Below are 12,218 nucleotides of genomic sequence, written 5' to 3' on the forward strand. Positions count from 1 at the left end.
TGGGATGAGGTGCAGTGGTGGAAGACAGTGATACTGATGGTCTTGACCCTGTACAGGCCTAATTAATGTGTGTGTTTATGTCTTAGTTTTTAACAAAAAGCTCAAAAAGTTAAAAAAAATAAAGATATAAGAAAACTTTTTATCTAGCTGTACAATGTGTTTGTGTTTTAAGCTAAGGGTTATTACAGAAGCGTTTAAGAGCTAAAAAAAAAAAAAAAAAAATTTAAAAAGTAAAAAAGTTACAGTAGGCTAAGGTTAATTTAATATTGAAGAATTTTTTTTTTTTTTTTTTTTTTTTTGAGACAGAGCCTCGCTGTCACCCAGGCTGGAGTGCAATGGCGTGATCTTGGCTTATCAACACCTCCACCTCCCGGGTTCAAGCAATTCTCCCGCCTCAGCCTCCGAAGTAGCTGGGACTACAGGCATGTGCCACCACACCTGGCTAATTTTTGCATTTTTAGTAGAGATGGGGTTTTACCATGTTGGCCAGGCTGGTCTCAAACTCCTGACCTCAAGTGATCCACCTACCTCGGCCTCCCAAAGTGCTAGGATTACAGACTTGAGCCACTGTGCCTGGCCAAACAAAAATGTTTTAATTAATTTAGTGTAGTCTGAGTGTACAGTGTTTATAAACTATATTCTACAAGGCTATACAGGGCTAGGCCTTTATATTCACTCACCACTCACTGACTCACCCAGACCAACTTCTAGTCTTGCAAATCTCATTCATGTTAAGTACCCTAGAGAGGTATACTGTCTTTCATATCATGTTTTCACTGTGTCTTTTTAATGTTTAGATATGTTCAGATGCACCAATACTTACCATGTATTACAACTGCCTACAGTATTCAGTACAGTAACATCCTGTCCAGGTTTGTAGCCCAGAGGCAACAGGCTAAGCCGTACAGCCCATGTGTATAGTAGGCTGTACACCTAGGTCTGCGTAAGTACTATGACGTTCGCATAACAACATCGCCTAAAGATGCATTTCTCAGAACTCATCTCCTTCACTGAGGAACACATGACCATGTAAGTATCTTTCATACCTTTTCTGGAATGTCACTGAGGCAGAATCTGCATCCAGTTATCACACCTTTAACATGCTGAAAAAAAATTTTTTTTTTTTGAGACAGGGTCTCACTCTGTCACCCAGGCTACAGTAGAGTGGCATGATTTCAGCTCACGGCAACCTCCGCCTCTTGGGCTCAAGCAATCCTCCAACCTCAGCCCCCCAAATAGATGGGACTACAGGTGCGTGCCACCATGCTTGGCTAGTTTTTTAGTTTTTTTTTTTTGTAGAAATGTGGTCTCACTATATTCTCTAGGCTGGCCGCCTCAGCTTCCCAAAGCACTGAAATTACAGGCATGAGCCACCATACCCAGCCTGAATAAAACGAATGTAGGATTTCTACGTTATGAGCCAACTGAATATAGACGGCCATCTCATCAACAGCAATAAATTTGTCATCTTCTTCCTTCCTTATACTAAATTTGCTGCTGTAAATCTTTCCAGAATCTGGGCTAAGTTGCCCTGGACTGGCTTACTCCAAGGCCTTCAAAGGCATTTGATGCTTTTACAGACAGACTGCCAGGCAACATGCAAATGGCTCTCAAACCAACACGTCTGACCACAGCCATTCCTTTGAGTTTCAGACCTACTATTTTCTAACCCCCTGACCAACTCTGAAAAACATCTAGTTTGCTGAACTTTGTTAGCTCCAGCTAGCCTACCAATATCAAGTCTCATTATGTTATGACAAGATCACATAAGGTCAGTACATACCACATTTGCTCCTAAAATTCATTTTGCCTTTACACTTAACAAAGGGTCAATTTTAAAGGCACTATCTGACCTCTTTCCAAAGGAGGTTTGGCATTCTTAATTTAGGATAGCTTTAACATTTCTGCTAACTCTGCTATTTACATACCCTAAGAGCCTTAACTCTCTACTGCCATTAAAGTTCAGTTTCCTCATCGAAAATATTCCATAAATAATTCTACCTGTATGTGGCAAAGCTGTGGTGAAGGTGAGACGTGCAGCGCAGCACAGCACCTGGCATACAGTAGCTCCATAAACACTGGCCATCATTAATTGACACTTCAACTCCCTTTCACCTAATGTCCCTTCCTGAGCTACTTATCAATCCTCCCTCTAGTCCATTCCCTGCCACAATACAAGGCCGCACTACAGATGGAGGAGGGTCCACGCTTCACACAGTAGAGCCTGCCTGTGTAGAGACCAACACTACCATCTAGCTACATCTCCTGTTGCTAAGCGCTTTATAGAAGTCATTTCATTTAATCTTCACAATTCTGTGAATTCAGTGTTAGTTGTTTCCACTTTATAGATGAGAAAAATGGAGGTTTAGAAAAATTTAAAAGCTTGCCCTAATTGGAGAGCCAGAAAGTAGCAGAACTAGGGCAGCTACAAGCCTGCAATTTTTTTTTTTTTAAGGTTGACTACCTTCTATTTCTTTATTTTTTTAACTGACAAATAAAATTGTATGTATTTATCAATGTATAACATGATGTTTTTAAGTACATATACATTGAGGAAGGGTTAAATCTAATTAACATATACATTACCTCATATAGTTACCACTTTTGAGGTAACAGTCACTCTCTCAGCATTCTTCAAGAAAAAAATATATGGGCCAGGCATGGTGTATCACACCTGTAATCCCAGCACTTTGGGAGGCCGAGGCAGGCAGATCACTTGAGGCCAGGAGTTTGAGACCAGCCTGGCTAACATCGTGAAACCCCATCTCTAATAAAAGACAGAAAAAAAAAAAAATTAGCCAGGCATAGTGGTGCACATAGCCTGTGGTCCCAGCTACTCAGGAGTCTGAGACATGACAATCACTTGAACCCAGGAAGTGGAGGTTGAAGTGAGCTGAGATCAAGCCACTGCACTCCAGCTTGGGTGACAAAGTGAGACCCTTCTCTGAAAAAAAAAAAAAAAAAAAAAAAAAAAGAGACTGTATCGTCACTGACTATAGTCTCCATTTTGTACAACAGACCTCTAGAACTTACTCCTCCAAAATGAATTTTGTATCCTTTGACCATTATCTCCCCAAACCCCCTCCCAACCACCCTAGTAACTGCCATTCAACTCTATATTTCTATGAGAGCAACTTTTTTAGATTCCACACGAGTGAGATCATGCACTATTTGTCTTTCTAGGCCTGGCTTTTTTCACTTAACACCCCCCAGGTTCATCCATGCTGGTGCAAATTCTTCTCTATGGCTGAATAGTATTTCATTATGTACACAGACCACATTTTCTTTATCCACTCATCGGCTAATGGACACTTAGGTCAATTCCATATCCTAGCTATTGTGAACAGTGCTGCAATAAACATGGGAGTGCAGATATCTCTTGAACATACTGATTTCATTTCCAAGTCAGCATTCTTGATAGCTACACTACCCTGTGTTCAACAGAGCTGGCTGTTGAAGCTTTCCACCATCTGTGTGGACCTGACCGCCCTCTTCCACATTATCAAGAGGCTCCCGGCTGCTAGTCTTTGCTCCTAACGCTTTTGTTCTGTGCTTCCCCTCCCATCCACCAACCACTTGCACTTTTTTTTTTAATTGTCAGGGATAGTTGTAAAAACTAGTCTCAATGTTCATACCCCCTTTTTTCCTCATCAGTAAAATGAATTTTACCTTTGTTGTTACACAATTTTTTTTACTCCTGCTAGGTTAAGTCCCATTTCAAATAATGGAGGTTTATCTCTACAGGCTGGCTAATCCTATGCAGAAATGAGGTGTTACCGCTAAATAGCTTTTATGCCAACAGTGATTTTTAACAGTGATTCTTTTAATCAATTAAGTGAATCCAATCAGTTCATTTGCAGATGTAAATAAAAGGCTTTAATGCAGCTTTCCTTGAGTAGCTAGTTTTTTATTTATTATATATTAAGTTAAGCTTTCCCATCCAAGCTTAGACATTAAGCCAACCCTTTAACTTATCAAATTCACTTCAGGGCTCCATCCACACTACCTACGGATGTTTCCCAGCACATCCCTTGCTTGACAGACTTGGCTTAATTCACACCTTCTCCCGAACACTCATCAGGGTCATTTTACTTGTTCCATATTTCTAATTAGCCCACAAAGAACTAACCTGCATCTTCTAAAAACTTCTAAAATGCTTGTCACTAGAATAAAAAAGAATAGATTAATAAAACAAAAATAGAGCAAAATGAAAGAAACTATTAGAGCAAGAAGTCCTTAAAATTCGGAATTAAATACAAACAAGTTTATTATCAATAGAGTAATTTATGAAAAAATTTTCAATTATGATTTTCTTGGGCTTTAATGTAAAATAATTTTAAAAGTAAATCAATTCTACCAAAAGTGTGTCATACTGGCCTCTGTGAATCACCTGTCTGAATTGGTCACATCTCCAGTAACAAGTGTACTTACTTTAGATTCTCCCAAAGGAACCTCATATCTACCAACTAGCCAGAATTAAAAAGAAAACAAAATTAACCAATAAAATGAGCAATTAATGATAAATAAAAGTAACTTACCTACTTCAGTGAGTTGATGTCTTTCTAATGCGAAATTCTTTGGATCCTTAATAAAATGAAAGGGTTGTATTTTTATTCCTTCAATTTGAGGAAATAATAAAGCAAAACCAGATTCTCCAATTTCTATTTCCTGAGGTCGATTGCTACCTGATCCCATTGGAGTCACTAGAGAAAAATTTAAACAGTTTCACCAATAGATTCAGTAAAAACTAGATAACTACAGTTTAGGTCACTAAGATAATCATCAAGCTAGCAAGCCACTATCTGAGTAAAAGTTTCCCAGCTTTGACAGTTTTGGGGTGTAGTGTCATGTTTGCAATTTAACTTTCAAATAGCTCAGAAAGAATTTTTTTATAAGCAAAGTGAGAAAAAATAAATGTGGCAAAATTTTTCAACTGCTGAGCTAGATAAAGGGTATATGGACATTTATCATGCCATTCTATTCTTCTTTCAACTTTTCCATAGGTATGAAGTTATTTTCAAAATAAAAAGTTGGGGGATAGTAAATACACTTTCACAGCAATTCCAATTTTTAAAAGTTTACCCTAAAAATATTTGACAATTATATGTACACTCAAGTATTGTATCATATAATTTTAAACAGAAAATAAAAAGAAAAACCTGAATGCCCCACACTGGTATTCAGGTTAAAAGTTACATTGATAGAATATGGTCATTAAAATGATGACAAATATGTATTTATAGACATGGAAATATGTTTGTAACACGCTCTGAATTTTAAAGGTAGATATCACAGATTGAATTGCGTCACCCCACCCCACTGCCTACCCCAAATTCATGTTGCAACCCTAACCCCACCATGTGACTATATTTGGAGAAAAGGCCTTTAAAAGATAATTAAGATTAAATGAGGTGATAAGGGTAGCGCCCTAATCCAACAGGACTAGTGTCCCGAAAAGAAGAGGAAGAGACACCAGGCACGCTTATGTACAAAGAAAAGGCCATGTGAGAACACAATGAGAAAGCAGCTGTAAGCAAGTGTCAGAGAGACCATCCCTGATCTTGGACTTCCAGCCTCCCAAACTATGAGAAAATAAGCTTCCACTGTTTAAGCCACCCAGTCTGTGGTATTTTGTTATGGTAGCCCTGGCAGACTAACATAGTAGGTTACAAGTCTAAAGAAAATTATATTCTGTGTTTTTTTTTTATTTCTGAGACGGAGTCTCACTCTGTTGCCCAGGCTAGAGTGCAGTGGCACGATCTCGGCTCACTGCAACCTCCACTCCTCCAGGTTCAAGCAATTCTCCTGTCTCAGCCTCCCGAGTAGCTGGAATAACAGGCGTCTACCACCATGCCCGGCTAATTTTTCTATTTTTAGTAGAGATGAGGTTTCACCATCTTGGCCAGGCTGGTCTTGAACACCTGACCTCGGGATCCACCCACCTCAGCCTCCCAAAGGGCTGGGTTTACAGGTGTGGGCCACCACACCAAGCCCATTCTGGTTTTTTAAAGTTACATACATATGTAAACAAAGGTTAATATCATAATAGAGTGGTTAACTCTGTGGTGCTTAAAGGTACTTAATTTTTTTGCTTTTGCTTACCTGAATCTTCTAATTTTCCTTTTTCTAACAATAAATAACAATTACATACTAGTATAAAAAAATAAACTTTTTGTTTTCAGACGAGTCTCACTCCGTCACCCAGGCAGGAATGCTGTGGTGCAATCTCAGCTCACTGCACCCTCTGCCTCCTGGTTTCAAACAATTCTCCTGCCTGGGCCTCCCGAGTAGCTGGAATTACAGGCATGAGCCACTATACCCGACTAATTTTTTTACATTTTTTTAGTAGAGATGGGGTTTCGCCATGTTGGCCATGCTGGTCTCGAACTCCTGACCTCAAGTGTGATCCACCTGCCCTGGCCTCCCAAAGTGCTGGGATTACAGGTGTGAGCCACCACACCTGGCCAAAAGGAAATAAACTCTTTTTTTAAAAAAAAGTTAAGCCTTTTAGAAACCAAAGCTATAGCAACTGAACAAATAATATTCATTTGTAAACACGCGAAATCCTTTTGACCTCACTGTACAAGACTCTGAAATTCAGATTAAAAATTTTTTCAATGAAGATTAAAAATAATAATACTCAGTAGAATACTACTGAGTTGAAACAAACAAACAAACAAAAACATAACAGCGTCCAGGTGCAGTGGCTCACGCCTGTAATCCCAGCACTTTGGGAGGCTGAGGCGGTGGATTACCTGAGGTCACGAGTTTGAGACCAGCCTGGCCAACATGGTAAAACTCGGTTTCTACTAAAAATATAAAAATTAGCTAGGTGTGGTAGTGGCAGGCACCTGTGATCCCAGCTACTTGGGAGGCTGAGGCAGGAGAATCACTTAAACCCAGAAGGTGGAGGTTGCAGTGAGCTGAGATCATGACATTGCACTCTATCCTGGGCAACAAGGGCAAAACTCCATCTCAAAAAATAAAATAACAGCTAACATTTACTTATTGCTTTCTGTGTCTCTCTAGTGTAAATGCTTTACAGGTGTTAACTCATTTAATCCTCACAACCCTCCAAGGAAGGTACTACTATCATCATCTCCACTTCCTTGATGAGGACAGTGAAGCCCCATGAAGTTAAGTGACTTGCTTAAAGTCCTACAGATATTAATCGGTACAGCTGGCATTCCAATCCAGGTATCTAACCACTGCCTCACTACTGCCTCAAGAGACTCTCTCCTCCCCCAATTAGCTACAGAAAAGAATCAAAAACAATAAAAACCAGCAAAATTTACCTGCAGCAATCAAGCATAGAAAGGGGCATAACTGCATACTACAGAAGTCAAACAGTGGTAGCAAAGCGGAGAAACAGGAGTTTCCTAATAAGGCTCATCTTTGCTCCTAATCCCAGCCCATCTCACCCCCACCCACCAGAAACAATACTGCTTAAGCTGACAGAACTCTGAAAATGCCCACAAATACTTCCTAATTTGGAGGGAGGCAGAATGAGATCTCTCCCCTCTTATGAATGACTACTAGGGATGCATTATCCAAGTAGCCTTGAGATGAGAAGTACTAACCGCGATAACTTAATAAACATTAATATAAGTCAAATATAATGCCACGGTAAATATGACTAACTTTACTGTATTTTAGATGGCCAGAAATATAAATGCGGTTTTTGGCTACAAATAATTCACCAATCCAAAGGACTCCACATTAATGCAAGGAGGAAATCATCAAGTTGCTAATTTCTCTCACCTACAATTCCTGGGGTCACAATCCCAAGGACCTGGCATTGTTTGGGGAAAAGCTTCTCAAGGGCAAGTGCTGTTTCCATACTAGTTCTTTTCCTTGCTGTAAAAATACAGTAGCAAAATGATTATCATCCACTTAAAGTCAAATCTGAGAATGAAAAAGTAAAAAAGCAAATACTGGAAATCTTTTAAGTTACTTGACACCAGAATGCTCTACATAAAGGTCTAAGAGCTTTGATTAAAACACTTTACCTGTTCTGGCCCCGGTTTTTAAATTCTAAATCTGATGTTCTGCATCACTAGCCTGCCTTTCCCCTTGTTCATATATTGCTTTTGCTCCAATGATGTCAAATTTAGCAGTAACAGCTGAATTTTGATTTGCTATTGTACGTTTCTGTTCAGCTGATATTGCAGCATAACTACTATCTGACTACATCAACAGTTAACTGGATTCAAATGAGACAATGAGAATCCATTATCTAAGTCCAACTTGGGGCCTCAGTGTGCCCATCTTGTATACCATTCTGCCGTTTCCCTCAGCAAGCCAAAAATGCACCATTTCCACACATAACTTTCATAAACGGGACCTCATGTTCCAATATAGTAAAAGGCCTGAACAGCCAAAGTCATACATCCCATTTTAATAATAAAAAGTGCCTGGAGAATTAAAGCATCTCAAAACGAGAAAAACAACTTTTTAACAAATTTGTTTCAACTGCAGTACAAGGTTTAAAAGTCAATCCGAAGCAGAAAGGGTTTGTCAAGGTTCAAAGGTAGATTTTTTTCACGGATACTACAGGTGGCAGTCGCAGAGCCTCAGACAGTTAACTCTCAGGACGAGTACAATACTGAACTCCAAACAGAAGGCACATAATGAAAAAAACAGAAACAAAACCTTTTCTTTTGATATTTACCTCTCTTATGGCCACGACATTCTTCCAGACTAATGAAAGTTTCTGAATCAGCCATGTAAAGAACTGTATGTGGTAAGATGCGAACATTCTGCAAAGGAAAAACAAAAAATTGAAATTGGATCCCAGGAATCCATGAATGTTTTTGCATGGTCCCTTAAAGTATCCCCAGTCCACAGTGCAATCAAATTAGAACTCAGGATTAAGAAACTCACTCAAAACCACACAACTACATGGAAACTGAACAACCTGCTCCTGAATGACTACTGGGTGTAAATAATGAAATTAAGGCAGAAATATTTAAATAAGTTCTTTGAAACCAATGAGAACAAACACACAACATACACCAGAATCTCTGGGACACAGCTAAAACTGTGTTTAGAAGGAAATTTTATAGCATTAAATGCCCACAGGAGAAAGCAGAAAAGACTTAAAATTGACACCAAAACATTTCAATTAAAAGAACAGGAGAAGTGGCCGGGCACAATGGCTCATGCCTGTAATCCCAGCACTTTGGGAGGCTGAGGTAGGTGGATCACCGAAGGTCAGGAGTTCAAGACCAGCCTGGCCAACATGGTGAAACCCTGTCCCTACTGAAAATACAAAAAATTAGCAGGGCATGGTGGCATGTGCCTGTAATCCCAGCTACTGGGGAGGCTGAGGCAGGAGTACCAGTTGAACCTGGGAGGCAGCACTCCAGCCTGGGCAACAGAGACTCCATCTCAAAAAAAAAAAAGAACTAGAGAAGCAAGAGAAAACAAATTGAAAAGCTAGCAGAAGACAAGAAATAACTAAGATAAGAGCAGAACTGAAGGAGGTAGAGACACAATAAACCCTTCAAAAATATCAGTGAATCCAGGAGCTGGTTTTTGGGAAAGATTAACAAAATACATAGACCACTAGCCAGACTAATAAAGAAAAGAGAAAAGAATCAAATAGACACAATAAAAATGACAGAAGGGATATCACCACTGATTCCACAGAAATACAAACTACCATCAGAGAATATTAATAGACCAAATAGACACAATAAAAAATGACAGAGGGGATATCACCACTGATCCCACAGAAATACAAACTACCATCAGAGAATATTATACCTCTACACAAATAAACTAGAAAATCTAGAAGAAATGGATAAATTCCTGACACATACACCCTCCCAAGACTAAACCAGGAAGGAGTCAAATCCCTGAATAGACCAATAAAGAGTTCTGAAATTGAGGCAGTAATTAATAGCTTATCAACCAACAAAGGCACAGAACCAGACAGATTCACAGCCGAATTCTACCAGAGAATCAAAGAGGAGCTGGTACCATTCCTTCTGAAACTATTCCAAACAGAAAAAGAGGGACTCCTCCCTAACTCATTTTAAGAGGTGGGCACCATACTAATACTAAAGCTTGGCAGAGACACAACAAAAAGAGAAAATATGAGGCCAATATCCCTGATGAACATCAATGTGAAAATCCTCAATGAAAAAATGGCAAACTGAATCTAGCAGCACATCAAAAGCTTATCCACCACAATCAAGTTGGCTTCATCCCTGGAATCCAAGGCTGGTTCAACATATGCAAATCAATACACATAATCTACCACATAAACAGAACCAATGACAAAAACCACATGATTATCTCAACAGATGCAGAAAAGGCCTTTGATAAAATTCAACACTGCTTCATGCTAAAAACTCTCAATAATTCAATGCTATCCCCATCAAGCTACCATTCACTTTCTTCAAAGAAGTAGAAAAAACTACTTTAAATTTCATATGGAACCAAAAAAGAGCCTGTATAGTCAAGGCAATCCTAAGCAGAAAGAACAATGCTGGAGGCATCATGCTACCTGACTTCAAATTATACTACAAGGCTACAGTAACCAAAACAGCATGGTACTGGTACCAAAACAGATATATAGACCAAAGGAACAGAACAGAGGCCTCAGAAATAATGCCATACATCTACAACCATCTGATCTTTGACAAACCTGACAAAAGCAATGGGGAAAGGATTTCCTATTTAATAAATGGTGTTGGGAAAACTGGTTGGCCATATGCAGAAAACTGAAACTGGACCCCTTCCTTATACCTTAAACAAAAATTAACTAAAGATGGATTAAAGACTTCAACATAAGACCTAAAACCATAAAAACCCTAGAAAAAACCTAGGCAATACCATGCAGGACACAGACTTCATGGGCAAAGACTTCATGACTAAAACACCAAAAACAAGAGCAACAAAAGCCAAAATTGACAAATGGGATCTAATTAAACTAAAGAGCTTCTGCACAGCAAAAGAAACTATCATCAGAGTGAACAGGCAACCTACAGAATCGGAGAAACTTTTGTAATCTATCCATCTGCCAAAGAGCTAATAACCAGAATCTACAAGGAACTTAAACAAATTTTACAAGAAAAAAATAACCCTATCAAAAAGTGGGCAAAAGATATGAACAGACATTTCTCAAAAGAAGACATTTATGCAGCCGACAAACATATGAAAAAAGGCTCATCATCACTGGTCATTAGAGAAATGCAAATCAAAACCACAATGAGATACCATCTTATGCCAGCTAGAATGGTGATTATTAAAAAGTCAGGAAACAGATGCTGGAGAGGATGTGGAGAAATAGGAATGCTTTTACACTATTGGTGGGAGGGCAAATTAGTTCAATCATTGTGGAAGACAGTGTGGTGATTCTTCAAGGACCTAGAAAGAGAAATACCATTTGATCCAGCAATCCCATTACTTGGGTATATACCCAAAGGATTATAAATCATTCTAATATAAAGATACACGCATACATGTTTATTGCAGCACTGTTGACAATAGCAAAGACTTGGAACCAACCCAAATTCCCATCAATGATAGACTGGATAAAGAAAGTGTGGCACATATATACCATGGAACATTATGCAGCCATAAAAAAGGATGAGTTCATGTCCTTTGTAGGGGCATGGATAAAGCAGGAAACCATCATTCTTGGCAAACTAACACAGGAACAGAAACCCAAACACCACATATTCTCACTCATAAGTGGGAGATGAACGATAAGAACACATGGACACAGGGGGGGGAACATCACACACCAGGGCCTGTTGGGAGGTGGGAGGCTAGGGAAGGGATAGCATTAGAAGAAATACCACTATGGCACATATATACCTATATAATAAAAAGGCATATTCTGTACATGTATCCCAGAACTTAAAAGTATAATAAAAATTAAAAATAAAAAGTATCACCCGGTCCAAACTGCTGGTACTCTACCTTCTTTCAGATCAATGTTGGCATTCTGAGTCCATCTACTTCTCATTTACTTTTCACTCGTGCTCTTTCATTTTCATTTTGTTTACTAAGCACCTATTTCTTCATTCCAGCCCTCAAGAAGTTCATTTTCACAATAATTGAAGCTCTTAGAACATAAACATCAAGTACCAGCAAAAGATGCATTTGCTTTATTTGAACAGGCATCACAGTAACAGAAAAATCTCAGAACTGGGAAAGGTATACAGGCTGTATCACTCCTCTTTTTACTGATTATCAAATCAAAT

The 12,218-nt window shown here is 38.9% G+C and overlaps 1 protein-coding gene across 2 annotated transcripts in view; it reads right to left on the reverse strand.

The window, feature by feature from the left end:
* FBXO22 (F-box protein 22) overlaps nucleotides 1-12,218 on the reverse strand; it is a 29,413-nt gene that overhangs the window by 11,546 nt on the left and 5,649 nt on the right. The window contains exons 3-5 of one of the 2 annotated variants that reach the window (XM_032267318.1): nucleotides 8,672-8,759; nucleotides 7,762-7,857; nucleotides 4,539-4,703 (exon numbers count right to left, since the gene is read on the reverse strand). In XM_032267318.1, coding sequence (XP_032123209.1) covers nucleotides 4,539-4,703; nucleotides 7,762-7,857; nucleotides 8,672-8,759 — 349 coding nt within the window. The remainder of the gene's footprint in view (nucleotides 1-4,538; nucleotides 4,704-7,761; nucleotides 7,858-8,671; nucleotides 8,760-12,218) is intronic. The other variant, XM_032267319.1, reaches the window with a different exon arrangement.

Source organism: Sapajus apella, unplaced genomic scaffold (genome assembly GCF_009761245.1).
Source record: "Sapajus apella isolate SASKATOON/1434 unplaced genomic scaffold, GSC_monkey_1.0 scaffold168, whole genome shotgun sequence".
NCBI classification, from domain to species: domain Eukaryota; kingdom Metazoa; phylum Chordata; class Mammalia; order Primates; family Cebidae; genus Sapajus; species Sapajus apella.